Source organism: Cryptomeria japonica, chromosome 2 (genome assembly GCF_030272615.1).
Source record: "Cryptomeria japonica chromosome 2, Sugi_1.0, whole genome shotgun sequence".
NCBI classification, from domain to species: Eukaryota; Viridiplantae; Streptophyta; class Pinopsida; order Cupressales; family Cupressaceae; genus Cryptomeria; species Cryptomeria japonica.
In genome coordinates, this window is record NC_081406.1 from 661899796 (window position 1) to 661920540 (window position 20745).

Below are 20745 nucleotides of genomic sequence, written 5' to 3' on the forward strand. Positions count from 1 at the left end.
TGGTTAGAAGTATAAGTAGGCAAGTATGAGACCAATATTGCCGAAGCTTGGTCGAACCTCGTGTCTAATGAGTATATTACCAGAGCTAGAAGATACTTCCTTGATTCATGTTGATTTAGGAGATCTCTTAGAGAGAGCCAAGAACCCTCAAATTGGTTCAATGATGGAGAAAATAGTGAAAAGCAATCTTGTTGAAGCTGCTGCGTTTCCGCTTGTCGCACCATGTTCGGATTTGGCGATTGCTTGCATGAATAGGTATGATACAGAGAACAGATGCATCAGAACTAGTAATGGTGAGTTGCTAATTAGTATCAATAGAGAAACAATAATGGCGACAATGAGAATTCTGCACAAGGATGAATATGAGGATTGGACCATTGGGAACTCGTATGCCTATTTCTCAGAAAAAAAAAAAGTAAGTACAGGAGTGTGATTGCTAAGAATTGGCTCCTGAAAGTTCAAAAAGGAGGGTCACGACTGCCAAAACTCCTAACTAGGGAAACTCACATTCTTTCTACTGGGAAGATTGGATGTATTTTTTCATCCAGGTGTTGTTATCTGATGACAAGTATCTTGATTGGTCTTAGGTAATTGCAGAAAGACTTCATGAAAGGTTGAGTAATTTTGTGGAAATGTCAGGTTTTTATATGTCTTCTTACATTTTCTACGTACTAGCTTGTACAAGGGATTGACTTGGTTTGCTTAATGAACCTTGGGTAAATGGGATGAGAGTGTATAATTATTATCCCATGTTACAACAACAAAGACATGTTGAGCAAATTGATAGACGAAATTGTGTCTTCGCGGGGATGTGAACAGGAGAATATATGTTGAAGCAATGGAGTTCATAAGCATATATGGTAGCTTCTTTATTCAATTTCTCAAGTTCACTTACCTACAGATAGGTGGTTGAGGGTCAACCATTCAAGCTGCCTAGGTATGCCTTCGACAACTATGTACTTATAGTGGTGAGTAGGCAGCTAGCTTACATTGATAAGAGATTGGGAACAAACGGCGAGTCTAGTGTTGTATTCTCTGTTGAACTTGGATATTGGATACTATAGCTGCAAATCCATATCTGACGCTCTGAACCTGGAATTGGAATTCAAAAGGATGAACCTCCAACCATATGTGGCAAGACGTAAGTTTGATAGGAGAGGTTATGCCATTGAAAATCTAAATGTGTACAACCATTTTTGTCATGAACTGCAGTGACAAATTTGAGGTAAGGAAAAGATTGTGGTCAAGGTTCACTTTGCAACAAATAATTACCATGAAGGTTCCAATCAATATATCTAGAGTACAAGAAGATATAGCGAAAGATATCTTAGACCCAGAGTTTGACACAGAGGTTCAAGGAAAGCCAATTCCAAAGATTGATCGTGATAGAAAGGAGGATGACATCGTTCAAGCCAGAACTTTTAATGTTATAAGACGAATAGAGAGATGGCTGAAGAATCAGAAGTTTAAAGATGGATCTCACATGTCCTCACATGAACTAAGAGTTGATTCACACATTGTGACTCAATCTCCCATTTTAAAACAAGTTGTTGTAGACCTAAACCCTAGTGAAGAGTTAGAAGTAACAATGGATCAACAAGATTTGGATGAACCTATGATGCAGGAAATGGACATGGTTAAAGAAGTGGAAAGTAAACAAGACCCCATGAACACCTTGGTCATTGTCACTTCACCTGATATACAGACAACTCCTCCACCCAAAGAGCTTGCGAACACACCACGATGGTTGGAAGCTATTGTTGGAAAGACACAAAGTGTAGTGCCAATTACAATCCCTATGGAAGACATGGTCAGCAAATGTTTGGGAAAGGCTCAAAGCCGAAAAAACTCCAGACGCAAACAATGCTTTAAGTGGATGAAGCAACAGGTCACTAGACCGCTGAGATAGCCAAACCAATTCCAAGGAGAGATGGAGACAAAGCTACTGAGGAGGACTTCACATGTCGTAGATGTTAAGCATTTGGAGTCATCCACAAAAGGGATAATTTCAAGAACATAGAAAGATGAAAAAGATAAAAGGGAATTGAAGCAAGCCATTACTCAGATGGCTAAGTATATCAATGCCATCCATAATCCAAACCCCCATACTAGTATCATTTGATCCCAAATCTTCGGCCAATCAAAAGATGTTGGACCAAGTTCAAAGGAACATAATAATTATTGAGATGTTCAATAAATGGTTGGATCTTATAAAGATGTCCAAACTCTGAGCAAGGAATAAGAGCTGGAGATGGTGGCTTGGGAGAAAGAAAGGATCTCAAGTGCATTGACATCCAGCTCATGAAAGACGATGCTAGATGCTCACAGTTTGTTCTGATCATTTGGAGGTACACAAGACAAGAGTGACACAAGTGAACATGGATAAAGAGGTATGGAAGCAAAAGATTTAGCACATTGGTCTTTCTTATTTTTAGGTCATCTTGAACTTCTAACATCAATACTGGTGTGCATTTGCTATGTGTGAATCAAAGCCTTTCCACGCTTTCTAACATCAATATTGGTGTGCATTTGCTATGTGTGAATCAAAATCTGTGAGCTTGATGAATGCAAATGCCTTTCCACGATAGCCAAATTAGTGAACCATGTCATTTTAGAAATTCTCAACAAAAAATTTCAAGATTTGCAAGTTACAACTTCAAACTCTATTAATCCATAAGGGCCTTTTGATCACATTGAAAAGAAAATTGAAAAAGCCAACTAGAATGTCAAATGAAGATAAAGACAAACTAGATCAAAAGTTGGTGGCCAAAGATCACTCCGACACCATCTAGCAATGTCTTGTTTAATGTCTTAATAAAGACAACAAAAGGATTATGAGATTGTCTATCAAACAAGTACGAGAAAAGAAAGTGGAGACATCACAAATCATTTGAAAGACTTCATTGAGAGATGCTTTAGGAATTTAAGGAAATCAAAATAACATGGGAAGGTTAAACAGAAGATTAAAATCTAGCAAAATGACAAAATCTGGAGTCAAAAAATTTAACCATCGGTATTGTTTTATGTAAGGTCACATGAAGATAAATTGTTAGTCACTTGAACACATCGAAAACCAAACACAAAAAAATGGGGCAAATATAAGTTACAAAAATGTTAATTCTTTTTTCTTGCAAACGTTTTGGGTACTTGCAAATTTTGCTATTTTACTGATTGTATGTCAAAATAGTTAACAGTAAGACAGTTGAAAGTTAAGTATTGTATGGATAACACTCAGTCAACTCTACTGTTTGAAAGTTAAAAGTATTGCTTTCTTTGTATGCGACTTACATGTAATACATAGTGTGGGATCTGTTATGAGTGCAAGAGTCAAAATGTACATAATCAAATGGCCCACTTACTGTACGATTAAATTGCCAATACTAAAAGACAACTATTAATACATGTGAAATATATTTAACTTTTAAATTATATTTTTCAAAGTTAATTTAAAACTTAATAATTGGAAGGCCAGTACACAGAATAAATTAGAACTATAACATCTACAACTATCACAGCTCCCTGTGCCCTTATGCTCTTATATTAATTTGACTGTTTTTTTATTTTTTTTTGGTGGAGCAACAATTCAAATGTTTAACCATATCTGTAGCTATTCTTTGTTTATAATAAAATGACCAAGTTTGACGTTATCAGTTTTCTTTCTGGAGTCAATTGTGCTTCATTGGTTTACCCCTTGAACTCATCCCGCTGTAGCCTTCTATGGTTTATCCCTTAACTCATCCCACTAGTGCTACAGTTTTGCACTGTTATTTTTAATAGATTAGGAATTTTTACCAAGCTTATTTGTGTTGAGGTCATCATGGTGCAATGCCAGCCAAAACACCTGTTCATTTTAACTTCACAAAGCTTCATAGAACGATATTTCCAGAGTGCGATGCTTTTGAATATAAAATAACAAATAGCATACCAGTCTTTTTAAATTTGAATGAATGATATACGCTTACAGAATTGACGTGTAAAAATAATGTCATTTTAACATGGAAATATTCAACAAAGTGGAATATCATTCTCAGATCTTGATCAGGTGAAACAAAAAATGAAATTTATATACTCTTAACATGCAGACACCAAGATTTCTCAGATTGCATGTTTATAAACTTCCTAATTCTTGATCCAATCAACATTTCTAGATTGCGAATAAGTTAACCCACCTAAAACCTCAAAACTGTCGACAAGATATTCAGAAGCGATATATACAAGATTCAATCCCAAAAATTGAAAAAACACAATAAATAGAAACGCAAAACACAAACAAGAACATGCAAAACCATAACTCAGCCCCTGTAATCTTCTTTTAAAATATATCAAGTTCGTAGTCATTCAAAGTTTCATATGTTGATCACGACTGTTTTTAATCAAACCCTAAAAGTTGATTTCTTCAGAAGCTTATACAATGAAATATGTATCAACCCAACTTCCCACTGTCACAAATTGAGACAGAAGAATAAGTCCAGGGTGAAAGAGGTCAATTTAGCTTCAAGGGACTGAGTCTAGCGGGCATAGATTACATCGCCCGCTGACTAGAGTAAGAAGCCATTTTCTTTTAAAATACAAATATTTGGTAGTGAAAAAATGTTCAAACGCACATTTCAGAAAACAAAAGATAAAACTAAATGCAAACCCTATGGTTACTTTAAAAGCAAATAGAGATTAAACAAAAACTTCACCGCGACTGTTTCGTCATTGCTATCAACTACCCAATACATACCTTAAACCCTAATCGTTTGCACATAAACCGTAACCATTGGCATCCATAGCTGGCATGAAATGATAAGATAGACTCTCAAGGTTATTGAAGTCAGGGTATTAGATTGGACAGAAAATCTTAATCCCTAGGCATTGGGCAACCCTACCAAACAAAGCTCAAAGTAAACCCTAAATTGTTCTCACTGAATTAAACAGAACCTCAAAATCCAAATACAGAAGTGTAAAAAGAGTATAACTTGCCTGCTGCAGAGACAAAACTAAGGAACCTTATAGCTATGATTTCTCTTCGCGAAAACCTAAATTTATGCCCTCTATACGGGGTGTGAGGCTTCAAACCCTAAAATAGGGACGAGCAATCCCACCCTAATTTGTAATGAACCCGTCAAATTTAAGCACTTGTATCCATAGGAGATGCAAGGTTATGACAATAGGAAATTGACGGTAAAATTTAAATGTTTTTCTTTATGATTATATACTTACATAAAAAATTAATAAACTGTCATTGCTTTTGATTGGTGTCTCTAAACTTGTAGTTTTTTCTCTTTTTTTAAAATATTACATTTATATAATAAGAATGCAATCAACAAGTATTATTGTTGATTTTGATCATATCTATATTTAGTTTTTATTATAGAAAGTATTTTTAGTTTTGATTATGTAGGTGCGAAGATGACTTAAGTAAAAGAGTTGAAGTTATGTACATAGAAATTTGTAGATTGACTATTAGCAAATGAACATGTAGTTGTAAGCTCTCATCTAAGTGTAGCGTTTAATCATTTTTGAAAAAGAAAAAGTGCATGGTCTCAAGTTCAAATCCCTTCCCTACCATATTTTGTTATAAAAATATAAACATATACAAGTTATTCTTATTATTATATAAGTGTATATTACTTTGATTTCTACTTATGTTTATTTTTTAATTTTATTTTATTTATTATGGGATCAGTACTATGTATGTTATGGTCAATGCTAAGAATGACAAATCTTAAAATAAGTATCATTGATTATTTAGTCTATTCATTTTTTTCATTATTGACTAACTCTATTTGTCTACTTCACATTGCGTGTAAAGTTTGAACTTAATATGAAAGATTATGAATAGTTTAGGATTAGAATATAGTTAGGATATGGAAGATATAAATGTGTATAAGAAATACCTAATGAATATTAAAAAATCAAAATAGCATTTAAAATATTAGAAATAGAATTAAAGATAGTTTAAATGAACATGTTGACAATATTTATGAATAAATGCATTGGAAAAGATAAACATATTCTTGTTATCGCTTCGATCCATTCACATTTTTCATTTTTTTTTGCCAAACAATGTTTTGCAGTTGCTTTTGTCTCAAGTATTATTTTGCATAGTCATTATATTCAAATGTATTTATATACGATTTGGACAATGATCTTGGGCAATAGCAAAGTATCTACATGAATGCATTCTAATGTCTTTTAGTAGTAAACAATATACATTTACACATTTTCATGCAATATCTATGAGATCAATATTTTATAAAAGATGTGAATTAAATCTTTCTTTATTTCTTGTGGCAGCATGGAGAGCAACATGTTTAATGTTGGGAGGGAAGTTATTTGGGTGCCATACCCTCAGAGTGCTTGCACAATGTCCCATAAAATATTAATTATTTATAGATGGTTATCAAGGGAAGGGTATCCAAGTCGAGGCCCTCCTAATAGGGTGATATTTCCATGATTATGCATCAATACTTTAAAAAAAGGAATGAAAAGCTTTACTAACAATATTCAAATTATGTAGGTGGTAAGATGATAGTAGGCAACAACTATAAAAAGCAAGCTCTGGAGAAGCAAAAGAAAAATTAGTGTGACAATGGTGAAGAGTATATTCAAAGGGTGAAAGGAAGGCTTTTGATAACCTACAAGTTATACAACTATCTTATCAACAAGATCCTTAACTAAAAGAATTGAACTCTTGTACATTGAATTTTGTAGACTGATTATAAATTTAAATGAAGTTCTAGTTGTAGGTTCTCTCCTAAGAGTGGTCTTGTGCCATTTTTGAAAAAGAAAAAGGAATAGTTAGACGAGGATTTGATGTTATTTGATTGTAATTTCGCGGACCCTTTATCCCATAAAATCCTTCTAACAACCCAATAGTCGGTTCAACTCATATCTCAAACCCTTTTGCTATCATGTTTTGTTATAAACACATAGAACTATATAAATTATTGCTAGCATATAAGTATATAGCACTTTGATTGCTATATGCTTATGGTTTTTTACTTATGATGGGATCATATGGGTACATAAGTTATGGTCAAGGATAAGAACCATTAGTCTCAAAATAGTTATAGATGCTTGTTCAAGTTTTTTTGGTTGATTGAAAGCTCCTTTATTTATTTGTTTTACATTGCAGGTGAAGAAATTAAGCTTAATATGAAATATTATGAATGGACCTTGGAATTAGAATACTACTAAGATATAGAAGTTATAAATATGTATCAAAAGAAGGACCTAGAAATTTCAAAATATCATATGTAAAGTTGGAAAATATTTTGAATAAATATATTGGAAATAATAAACATTTTCTTGATATTGCTCTTCAATTCATTGATATTTTCAAATTAGTATTCATTAAATGATGGTATCGAACTACTTATGTATCTTAAGTATTCTTTTACATAATCATTGTATTTAGGTGTATTTATATATAATTGGGTGGTGACCTAGGGCGATGACATAGAAAACACAAATGTATCCTAGTGTTCTAGGGCGATGACATAGAAAACACAAATGTATTCTAGTGTTTGCCAACAATGAATAATATACATTTACACTATTTCATACAATATATACAAATATCAATAGTATACAAAACAAGTGAATCAAATCTTGCTTTATTTCCTATAGAAGCATCAAGAGTAGTGGGTTTAGTGTTTGGAGGTAAGTTGTTTAGATGCCATATCCTTAGCGTGCATGCACAACATCTCATACAGTATTAATCACTAATCGATACTTATCAAGGGAAGGTCCCTTGGGCTAATGCCCTCCCAGTAGGGTGATATTTCTATAATCATGCAAAAAAAATAATTTAAAAATACAAGGAATGAGTAGTTTGGCTAAGAATATTTATGTTACATAGCTGAGAAGATGATGGTGCAAATCAATTACAAAAGAAAGCTTTAGAGAGGCCAAAGAAAAATTAATGTGATAATGGTAGAGTATATTCAAAGGAGGATGGGAAGTCTTCATATTCTACATGTTATGTAATTTGTCTTAATGAGAAGATCCTTAACTAAAAGAATTGAACTCTTGTACATTGAAATTTGTAGATTGCTTAATAGAAAACAAACATCGAGTTGTAGGTTCTCTCCTAAAAGTCATGCTACATCGATTTCAAAAAATAAAATGCACAATCGGTTGAGGATTTGATGTTATTTGATTACAAGTTTTGTGAATCTATTGTCTTGAAAAATCCTTTTGATAACCCAATAGTTCCTTCAACTCAGGCATGGACCCTTTGCTATCATGTTTTTCTATAAATAGATAAAAGCATACAAGTTATTGATAGTATATATATTACTTCGATTCATGTTTTTCTTATGTTTAATTGAAGAACACGCCTATTTAACTTTTTTACATTGTGTGTATTTAGTTTAATGTCAATATGAAAGAATATGAATGATCTATGCCTAGAATATGCTAGGATATCAAATATATAAAATGTACATAATATGCAAGAAAAAAATATAGACATTTGATAATAGCATGTATAAAGTTGGAAATGAAACTCAAAATAATTGACTAAATATATTTGAAAGAAAAAAAATGTTAGTCTACTATATCTAAATTAATATATTAGAAATTGTATAAAAAACTCTTGATATTGTTCTTTAATCGACTTATATTCTTCAAGTTGATATTTTCGAACAATGTTTGATAATTGTTTCTCTCTTAAGCATTTTTTTTCATAATAAATGTATTCACATGTTTTTTATTAAGGGTCAAACGGGTTTTGAAGGGACTTGAAACCCTAATTACGAAATGGTGCCATCAACAAGTCATCAACAAACAATCAAGAAACAAGCAGCCAACCCACAACAAAAATCAACAAAACAACAAACAAGGAAAGAACTAATAAAATTCACATGTTGATGTAGAGACACTATGATCATAACAAAAACTCACACAACACAACTAATTGCAAAATAAACAATGATTCACTTAAGAGATAGAAATAATTGTTGAAAATTGTTCGACAAATATCAACTTGAAGAATATAAGTGGATTAAAGAACAAGAGTTTTTTTAATTGTTTCTAATATATTAATTTAGATGTACTAGACTAGCATTTTTATTGTTTTCCAATCTATTTAGTCAATTATTTTGAGTTTCATTACATCAAATAATAGACTACAAATTTGCAATAACTTTACAAACTTGGCCTCTCATGGCCCTCTCACAATTCGTCTCTTTCTCTCCATTTTCTTCCCCAACTCTATGCAACTTCTCTTCCTTCAAACTCGCATCTTATCTCCCCTCTTTTCATATCTCCATGTCATTGTACCTATTGACGCTCTGCAAAATGGGGTTAATGTTTAGACAAGAATCTGTGGTCGTATAACACAAGAAAACACAAGAAATAAAGAAGAGTTAGTGTTAATCAACCAAAAACTAGTCTAAGCGGGCATACCAAGAGAGACTAAAAAAAAAATAAAACATTTAACTATGAATATAAATGCAAGAGGACATCTCCAAATGTCTTCTACCATGCTCGTAGCTCCTCCTCCCTTGTTCCTCTCCTTTCCAAGTTCCAAATTAGTGTAGCTCTCAGCACCTTTTTGCACTATGGATGCCTTATGGAGGTTCAAGATTGACAAATGATTGTTCTCAAAATGATATGCAAATGTGAACAAAAACTAATATTAGATGCTATGAAATGAGGAGTGATTTATTTTAGACCAAATAACAATATATGTGATTTATACTAAACGCTCTTCTCTAAAATTCACTATAATGTATGCAAGTTTTCAGGATTATGACTATGAATGCTAAATGCTTGAGAATGCTTGAGGATTTGAAAATGAGGAATGTGAGCTTTATTTATAGGTAAAATGGAGCAATGGATGGTTGAGATTGAGTAATCTCAACAAGGGTCAGGATTGAATGGTATTCAATCTATGTGAGGACTTTCAACCCAATCCTAGGATGACAAGTGTTGACATGAGATGAGTTGAGAGGAGAGGGAATAAGCATTAAATGCTTGACATGACCTGAGAGTTAACTTGGGAGTTAAGGCTAAGGTTGGGTTGAGTGAATAAATTCATTATCCAAAGAATAATGCTTTTATCCAATGGATAAACTTTTGTGCAAGAGTTAGTGAGGATAACCATGGTCAAAGCAATAAATGCTTGAGGAGACACATGGGTCACATGAGAGTTGAGTTAGGGGTTAAAGTCTTTAACCATGGGTGCAAGTGGATTTAACCATAAATGGTTATGTAAAAGCCATTAATGGTCATGTAAGAGCCATTAGTGGTTTGGAAGACTTTAGAGGTTAAATTGTTGAACACACAAAGCATTTAATGCTTTTCAAAGACTTTGAAGTCTTTGAGAAGTGACTTCAAGTTGCTTAGGAATGTGTCAATAATTAGGGGATAGATTAGGCTAATTAGGAAGGGGTTAGAAGAATCTAGAAGGGGATCAGGATTGCAAGTGGGTTTGGTGGGTGAGGGAAAATATGATTTTTATTAAAATAAAATTCATTTATTTCAACAAATAGGTACAAGTTGCATTTTTAGGAGAATGCAAGTGGGGGGAGGGGGGGGGTTAATGATTTTAAATAAATGTTTTATTTAATTTATTTAAAAGAGGAAAGGGGATTAAATTGAATAAATAGAATTTATTCATTTAATTGATTGTGAATTTGGTTTAATGAATTAATTAAAATAAATTGAATAATTTATTTAATGAATAGGAGAATGATTTTAAGATTAACTGGTGGCTAGTGGGTTTTTAATCAAATAAATAACAAATATTCATTTAATTAAAATGGACAGATTTATGTGACTACATTTGCCCCTCTTTGAGACGGTGCAGTTTATCGCGTCGTTTCAAAGAAAGAAAAATAGGTGTGAAGAAATATGCCCCATAAAATGTTAATTTAATGGGTGGTATGCCCCCTTGAGAGATGGGCCGAAAATTTCGAAAAATCGAGCGATCTCTCGAAAAAGAATGAAAATTGGTGGGGAGGTAGAAGAGAAGAAATAAGTAATATTAGTGAAAGAATAGAAGAAATTAGAGTGAATATGGACAAACATCAAGCCAGTGAGTACCCTTAGGTAATGCAGGAGATACATTGAAAATGTGGTGGTTGTGCTTTCAAGTGATGTTATATAATTAATCAAAATTGGTTGAACAATCTGGTGCAATTGGTTTAATTACCCCGGGCGAGTCAAAGCATGACAATTGATGCTAGTTGTTTGCTTAGACAAGATAAAGTCTGCGTAAGTGAATCAAAGTGATTTGATGTGACTTAGTCAATTGATGTAATTGCTCGATGAAGTCAAGGTGTATGAAGCAAAATACTCGTTGAGACTTAGACAATTGGTGTAATTGTTTGTTGGATTGTGTTTGATTGGTTGATCAATTGATAGTGTGTGTGTGTGATGGATGGTTGTGGTGAATCATAGCAGCCCCGTTGAGACTAGGTCATTGTGATAAATGCCTAATGTAGTCTAGGATTACCATGATCGATTACCTGTTGAGACCCAAAGATACTTTATTAGAGTATCTGTTGATAGTCTAGGTGTGTGTGAGTCGATGTACCTGTGTAGACAGAGTAGCTTGCTTGGCTTATAGGATTTAAATAATAATAAAAAACAATGTATGAGATTTATGCTAAATGTTCTTCTCTAAAATTCACTATAATGCATACAAGTTTTCAGGATTATGACTATGAATGCTAAATGCTTGAGAATGCTTGAGGATTTGAAAATGAGGATTGTGAGCTCTATTTATAGGTAAAATGGAGTAATGGATGGTTGAGATAATCTCAACAAGGGTTAGGATTGAATGATATTCAATCCATGTGAGGACTTTCAACCCAATCCCAGGATGACAAGTGTCAACATGAGATGAGTTGAAAGGAGAGGGAATAAGCATTAAATTCTTGACATGACCTGAGAGTTAACTTGGGAGTTAAGGTTAAGGTTGGGTTGAGTGAATAAATTCATTATCCAAAGAATAATGCTTTTATCTAATGGATAAACTCTTGTGCAAGAGTTAGTGAGGATAACCATGGTCAAAGCATTAAATGCTTGAGGAGACACATGGGTCACATGAGGGTTGAGTTAGGGGTTAAAGACTTTAACCATGGGTGCAAGTGGATTTAACCATAAATGGTTATGTAAGAGCCATTAATGGTCATGTAAGACTTTAAAGGTTAAATTGTTGAACACACAAAGCATTTAATGCTTTTCAAAGACTTTTGAAGTCTTTGAGAAGTGACTCCAAGTTGCTTAGGAATGTGACAATATTTAGGGGATGGATTAGGCTAATTAGAAAGGGGTTTAGAAGAATCTAGAAGGGGATTAAGATTGCAAGTGGGTTTGGTGGGTGAGAGAAAATAGGATTTTTGTTAAAATAAAATTCATTAATTCAAACAAATAGGTGCAAGTTGCATTTTTAGGAGAATGCAAATGGGGGGGGGGGGGGATTTAATGATTTAAATAAATGTTTTATTTAATTTATTTAAAAGAGGAAAGGGGTTTAAATGAAATAAATAAAATTTATTCATTTAATTGATTGTGATTTTGGTTTAATGAATTAATTAAAATAAATTGAATCATTTATTTAATTAATAGGAGAATATTTTGAAGATGAATTAATTAAATATTAATTTAATTAATTGATGGCTAGTGGATTCTTAATCAAATAAATAGAAAATATTCATTTCATTAAAATGGACAGATTTATGTGACTACACCTATTATAATTACAACCCCACTGTCTTTGAATTTTTGTAATTTTTCAAATCCCAAATGGGTGCCTCTTTCTCTTCTCCTCGCATTCCTCTACCTTTTCTTCTTCCTTTGCAACTTAGCATCTTTAATCTCTTTTTATTTTCTATATATTTTGTCTCTCTCATATTTTAAAGCCAAAAGTGGTGATTTGCAAGTGCAAAATTGGGTGATGATAGGTGAGAAAATTTGAAGTTTTCCATTTCACGCAAAATTTAACGAGTATGCTTGGAATGACATATCAAGATCCCTTGTGGAAGAAATTTACTCCAACCTTCATAAATTTCTAACAAAAATAAAATTTCTTGTAAAATTGCCTACAACATATATTATAACTATGATTTAGTAAAAAATTCAAATTCACAAATTTAAACACATGGACACTTTTATTATGCTGAACGATGGCTGAAAATACCAAAGCAAATCAAAATTTAAATAAAACAAACCAACATTTTTTGTTTGGTTGATGCAGGATCACTTGTGGACCTGAATGCTCCTACATAACACATGTATTTATATATAATATAGATGGTGATCTAGGGTGGTGACAAAATATACATGAATGCATTAGATAATGTTTGCCAACAATTAACAATATATGTATTTACAAAATTTGATTCAATATCTACAAGATTAATATTATGTAGAAGAAATAAACTAGATCTTGCTTCATTTCCTATTGACACATGGGGGAATGAATGTAATGTTGGAAAGGGAAGTTGTTTGGGTGCCAAACACCCAAAGTGCATGCACAACATGACATACAATATTCATTATTGACTAAAATTTATTAAGGAAAGGGTGCCTTTGCTAGTGTCCTTGAAATAAAGTGATATTTGTGTAATCATGCACCGAGAATTTTTAAAAAACACAAGGAATGATAAGATTTGCTAATAATATTCAAATTATGTATGTGGGAAGATGACGACCAACAACAACTATAAAGCAAGCCTCAAAGAATACAAAACAAAACTATTGTATGACAATGATGAAGAATATATTCAAAGAAAGAAGGGAATGCTATTGTTTATAAAAACCAACTTAATAGGAAGATACATAAATACAATAATTAAACACGTGTGTGTTTAAGTTTGTAGATTTATTATTAACAAATGAACATCTAGTTGTAGGCTCTCTCCTAAGAGTAGTGTTGTGTTATTAAAAAAAAAAAATAGTATAATAAATGAAGATTTGATGTTATTTGATTATAATTTTGTTAGAGCCATTATCCTAAAAAATCCTTTTGATAATCCAATAATTAATTTGACTTAGGCCCAAACACCCTCACTACCATGTTTTCCTATAAACATATAAAATCACACAAGTTATTGTCTATATATATATATATATATATATATATATATATATATATATATATATATATATATATATATATATATAAAATCACACAAGTTATTGTCTATATATATATATATATAAAATCACACAAGTTATTGTCTATATATATATATATATATATATATATATATATATATAACTTTTATTCCCATAGTATCATAATGTGATCACTAGTACATATGTTATAGTCAAGGCTAAGTAATATTGATATCAAAATAACTATCATTGTTTGTTTAGTCTCCTTCTTATTTGGTTGATAAAATAACTCTTTTTATGAACTTCACAATACATGTAAAGCTTAAGATGAATATGAAACATTAATGAATGGTCTAGGGATTAGAATACAATTAGAAATAAAAATATTGAAAAACAATTAACATGTAGATAGTATATCTAAATATATATGTTGGAAAACAATTAACTTATTCGATATTGTTCTTTAATCTATTGATATTCTTGAAATCACAATTTGTCAAATGATGTTTTCTAACTACCTCTAGCTCTTAAGTATTCTTCTACATAACAATTGTATTCGAGTGTATTTATATACAATCTAAGAAACAATCTAGGGCTATGACAAAGTAGACATGAGTGTGTTCTAATATTTTCTAGCAATCCGCAATACGAGCAAGGAACCCAACCTTTTATTTCAGGATGCAACATATTGATGTCCAATACCACTTTTATTTGAGGCATGGTAGAGGATGGGAGGGTGATGCCAAAAAGAATGATACTTTGAATAATTAACAAAAGTAACAAGGAAGGAAATATTCAACTATGAGTCTATGGGCCTCTCAACCCTTAACAATTAGATAATGGCGTTGATACTCTTTTTGCTTTTACAAGGTGTTTAATCAACGGGAGAATGTTAGGAAAGTGTCTCAACCTTGCCCAGCTCATTTTTTGGGCTCTAAGCTTAGTTTTTGCCCAAAATAAAACTTTTGGTTGCCTAACATTGCCTACAAGGGTGTTTGTTGCATAGATCTCTTCAAACCAAATAAAAGGTTTTAGCCCTCAAAATTTTGTGTAAGAAATGTAAAAAGCTATTGGATGCATAAAAGAGTTGTAATGGGGAGTTACACCCATTGACCAACTTATGATGCAACCTCTTTGATTGGGGCATAGTTTGGGCACCACTTTAGGGTGGTTTTAGATTGCAGGTTTCTAATTACTATTTGATGGTTTTTTATTTTGTCTCTCTTATATATTAGGTGCTTGAGATGGAAGTTGTGTGTAGAGTTTTGTATATATTATTTAAGCCATAAGAATTCCTCTAGATGGGCACCACTATAGAGTGATTTTAGGTTTTGTATCTCTTATATAGTAGGTGCTTGAGATGGAGATTGCATGTAGAGTTTTGTAGATATTATATAAGTATTCTCCTCTAGATCCTTAGTTGGCGAAACTCCTTTTAATGCTTGCTTTGTAAGTATACTATAATTGCAATTATTGGATAATATATTGAGTTGCTTTAGAGTTTGGTAGTTTTCTCTCAAAAGGGTTTTACTCATGCACACCTATGTTACGGTATATATTGTTATTTCTCTTTAAATATGTTTCTAGTTTCAATAATTGTTAAAAGATTAAAATTTGCACAACACTCTCCTTAGAGTAATATCGTAAGAAGTTTTTTCACATACCTAACTTCCTTTTAATTAGTTACAAGAAGAAGATATATTTGGTACTAACTTGTCTGTGGAATCTTGAGTCAAGCTCGCTAAGAACTTGTTTGGCTATCTCTCTACATGGTTGAACCAACAATATTTTGAGTACCAACGATTGATCTCTTGGACAAGATTTTGTTGGCACCTCACTTATCAATGCCTAATTTTACATATGTATCATGATCCTATTGATAACTGATTTGAAAAAATTGGTAAAGGTTACAACATATGTGTTAATGGTTGTATGCTACCTTCTTTTTTCCTTAACCAATTCCTAAAAAAACATAGTGAATTCTTTCTAATTCTAGGATTTCTGAACGTTATATTTTGTAAAATAGCCAAATGGGTATCCACAATTCAAATTTGGGGAAAATTGGGCTTCAAATGAAGAAGTTATGACTGGTTAACACTTTTGGTGGTTTTAAGAACCTCCATTGGCATACGCAATGAATCCAAGAACCGTTAGAATTGCTCATGGGTTCCCATTCCTATTCGTGTTCATTGCTTGTGCATTCACAAAAAAAAAAAGTTTCTAAATGAAGATGTAAACACTTACCATTGATTTCAAAACCATCATTAGCGTTCAATGTGAATTCCTTAAAAAAATAGTGAATTCTAAGTCTAGGATTTATTTGAACGTCATATTTTGTAAAATAGCCAAATGGGTGTCCACAATTCAAATTTGGAGAAAATTGGGCTTCAAATGAAGAAGTTATGACTGGTTAACACTTTTGGTGGTTTTAAGAACCTCCATTGGCATACACAATGAATCCAAGAATCATTAGAATTGCTCTCGTGTTCCCATTCCTATATGTGTTCATTGCTTGTGCATTCACAAAAAAAATAAAAGTTTCTAAATGAAGATGTAAACAGTTACCATTGATTTCAAAACCATCATTAGCGTTCAATGTGAATTCCTAAAAAAAAATAGTGAATTCTAAGTCTAGGATTTATCTGAACGTTATATTTTGTAAAATAGCCAGATGGGTGTCCACAATTCAAATTTGGGGAAAATTGGGCTTCAAATGAAGAAGTTATGACTAGTTAACACTTTTGGTGGTTTTAAGAACCTCCATTGGCATACACAATGAATCCAAAAATCGTTAGAATTGCTCATGTTTTCCCATTCCTATTCGTGTTCATTGCTTGTGCATTCACAAAAAAAAAAAGTTTCTAAATGAAGATGTAAACACTTACCATTGATTTCAGAACCATCATTAGCATTCAATGTGGTTCTCAAAACCCCCTTTTCTACCAATTTTGCTCTTGATGGGGCCCAAATTGTTGACATAGCTAGTTTTAGTGTGGCACGTGCAAAATTCAAGTGGTTGGCTAAAGGCTCAATGGGTACTCATAATTTCATTTTGATGAAGTTTTGTGTATAAATAGTTAAGTAATGTAAAGTTAAAGCTTTGATGATTAATAGAACCATTGACACCAATCAATTCCTAGTTCCTACTCACCACCAGTCATGAAAAATAAATAAGGTATGCATATCCCTTGCAACATAACAATCCTTTTTGAGGTATTTTAAATACCAATAGTCCCCAAATTGAGGTATTATAAATACCAATAGTCCCCAAATATCATAAAGAACATAGCAAACAAATCATTCAAGCAAGCTGCTTAGCAGCAGTACATATTAACAAAGGTCAAATATATGCACAGAGGACGAATACACAACTACAAAACAAATCCAAACCTACAAACTTAACTTGAGACAAAGTAAAGGCTCAGCACAAGATCCAAAGCATTCAGCTAATAAGAAAGGAAACTTTTACAAGATATGGAATTTGAATCAAATTCCAAATCTGCATTCTTCAATCGTAAAGCTAAACACCTTTCCCTTAATATTTAATTTCTATAATTAAGAACACAATGTTTTACTATTTCTAATAGGTATATCCTTATCTAAATTGATTCATTCATTTATTATTCAAATTGATTGATTAATCTAAATAAGACATTTTAATTTGAGTAATCAAAATAACACATTTTTCGTAAAGGTTATTTTCCTTTACATGGGAAAATGTAATTTAAATAAAAGACCCTCTTCCATTTAATCATGCATGCTTAGATTCTATTGTTTCCCATTACAGAGAATATGGTATATTGACCAATCCAAGTCTAGACGATGCCAGCAAACTTTCTGATATATGGCAAGTCAGATATTCACATAAGCTTTTTCTTAAAAAAATTAAAATTTCGACAGTTGACGGATAGCAGAATAACCCATTTAAATAGTTGACCATCTCAGTTCCATTTGCTTCGAGGAACCAACCACCATGCTTGTCTTGATATACATTTAGTATGGTGGCAACTATGAATTTCATCAAGAGCCCCCCTGTGCCCCGTTATAAAACAAAATCCATACAATGATATGGATAAAGGCCACGGGCAGCGGTCCTCAATCAAGCGAGAAAGCAGCAGTTGGTGTCTAAATTTCGTTTCTCATCGCTGTAGAATCAATGAACCAGTCAATGTCCATACTGCAGATAAACAAAGCAACCAAATAAGGATCAAGGCTAAAATCGATGAAACATACATTAAAAAAAAACATGTTTGCCAGATGTGTTTGTGTGCATCATTGCCGGAAACTATAGAACATGAGAACAAACTACTGGGATGCCTGATAACGACAATATGCAATGTGCTTGAAGGCCACAGATGTGAGATAATTCGTCTCGTTCAAATGCGTAGAGATGGAAAATTATATAAATTAAAAAAACAAAACATTCTCAACTTAGGATGTAAAGAGCCATGGAAACAGACTAGTCCTTCATTCTCCTTTATCCAATGATTTAAAATATGAAAAACATACACAGGTGAATCTAGAAGCTATCTTATCAATCACACTAGTCCTGTGATTTTGTAATGTATTTAACCAAAATTTTAAATGGAGTCATTCAGAAAGAAATTTTTGGTTACAACAGGTTTCTGAGATTATTTACCGTAAAAGCTAACCGCAAGCCATTGATTTATTATTTTCAGCCATACACTTGCCCAGCCAAAATCAAGTGTCCACCTACACAGACAAGGCGATCAACCACTGTCAGTCAAAATCCATGTCATAACTTATAAATTATATGCACCACAAACATTTTCTGATAAGTGAAAATTGAAATTCTAATGCAGATAAACCAATTCATAAGCTCTAGAACTAAGGATGACACGGCAAATGATTTCAACGTACTTTTCAATAGTGTGCTGCAAATTCCAACCAAGAAATAACATGGCAAGGTACATTGAAGCCAAGCCAAAAATAAAATGGAAGAAACCATATCCATACGGAATTTTAGTGTCTGTACTGCTCTCTTTTGTAGCCATCTGCATCAAATTTGATCCCAAAGCCTAAATCAGTAAATGGTGTTGGTTGTATTGTGTTTGAAGAAATGGCTAGGTACTCACATAAAAGTTTTTAGAATGAAATCTTACCGACAAGGATTTGGGATCAATTCCTGTAGAAAGTGTTGCCATCACTAATGTGAAAGCTCCAAATGCAAAGCTCTGAAAATCGAAATTTATTAAGATTCTAAGATCGAAATATGAGATCCAAATTGTAAAGAGTTACACGAACTTCTTTATAATGGGCGAAAAAAATTACAATGGAAAGATTGTCAATGAAAAGATATTCCCTGATTAAGTTTTCAAAATCCAAAAAGGAACCGTCCAAATAAATGTTTACTCGCATGGTATTCAGCACTATGGTGTATTTTATACATTGATGGTGAAAGGGAATGGAAATTTAAAAATGGCTAGCGTCAAGGAACAATTCAGCCAGTTAAGAGTTCTGTCATAGTTTTTTTGTTAGGTGCCTTGATCTTTGATTAAAAAACCAAATACCCAGCTTTAACATAAACTGATGTATATAATTATAGGTTACCCCTCCGTACAAATGCCATGCAAATGTACAGCCAAGAAATTTATCAAACCTTGGTCCAATATTAAACTATTTTTATTCTCCAGTATGCTGCCAACTGCCAAAGCCATCGAATTTGTTATCCTAACTGAAATCGGCTCTCTACTGTTCAGCATTCTTAGATGGACACTCGGAGTTAGATTACAGAGACATAGTAATAACACTCATACTCAGAATAGCACAAATATACTGTACTATTCCATGCCCAATATGGCCAGTAGACATCAACACACCCATCGAAGTTGAATTGAACAGCATGCATTCCATATATAAAGTATAACATTTAACAACAATGGGTTGACAAATCAGATAACCATCACATATAATATATGGATAGATGCCCAAAAAATCACCAACTTTGATTGCAAAATTAAAATTCTTTTTGCAATATATCTGAGTTAACAATTTGCGTTCTCTAAAATCCAGAGTGCCAATACCGCAACCAAGTAATGTATAAATTAAATGTATAAAGAAAGGCTTACATAGAACAAAGTCTTTCAAAATGGAATGCCTTAGGCCTTAGCCTAATGCCACATCCAGCAAAACAGCAAAACAAAGTCCTTCATAATGTCACATCCCACACTATTGTATTAATAAGTCTTCCTTTACCTTTATGGTTTTACCGTTTACCTCCATAAAGTGATTTTTACTCGTGACCACTGCCACTTGATGATATTTAACATGCATTAGAATCTAGAAATTCAAAAGAATCAAAATTGTTTGAGCTCAACCTTGATTCATATGGCATAAAGCAATTGTTCTGATCATGACAACTAGCTTGCTGGTACCAGAAATTTAAAAGCATAGCCTGGAATGACCCCGCAAAATACATTGGCAACCATATAAAACCATTAAAGGGTATGGAATTTTGTTCATCAAAGCTTGATATGCCAAAAGCCACCCCAGAAGGACCAACAGTTGCAAAATGGACTGACCTGAAGCCAAATACACTGATCAACTCTGTTTGTCAGCATCTGCCAACCCACTTTGTCCTCATCCATCCCTAACAGATAGCTTCTTGCATTCTATAATCAGAATACTTTGACAGGACCTTGGAGTCTTCAGTTCTTTTACATA

General features: G+C 32.7%; 1 protein-coding gene across 4 annotated transcripts in view; it reads right to left on the reverse strand.

Moving 5' to 3' along the window:
* Positions 1 to 17940: 17940 nt before the first annotated feature.
* The window catches only part of LOC131061464 (uncharacterized), a 62770-nt gene continuing 59965 nt past the window's right edge, over positions 17941 to 20745 (reverse strand). For all 4 annotated transcript variants that reach the window (XM_057995173.2, XM_057995167.2, XM_057995161.2 and 1 more), the window contains 4 exons: positions 19185 to 19256; positions 18943 to 19076; positions 18701 to 18774; positions 17941 to 18238 (listed from right to left, as the gene is read on the reverse strand). In XM_057995173.2, coding sequence (XP_057851156.2) covers positions 18201 to 18238; positions 18701 to 18774; positions 18943 to 19076; positions 19185 to 19256 — 318 coding nt within the window. In that variant the 3' untranslated portion in view covers positions 17941 to 18200. The remainder of the gene's footprint in view (positions 18239 to 18700; positions 18775 to 18942; positions 19077 to 19184; positions 19257 to 20745) is intronic.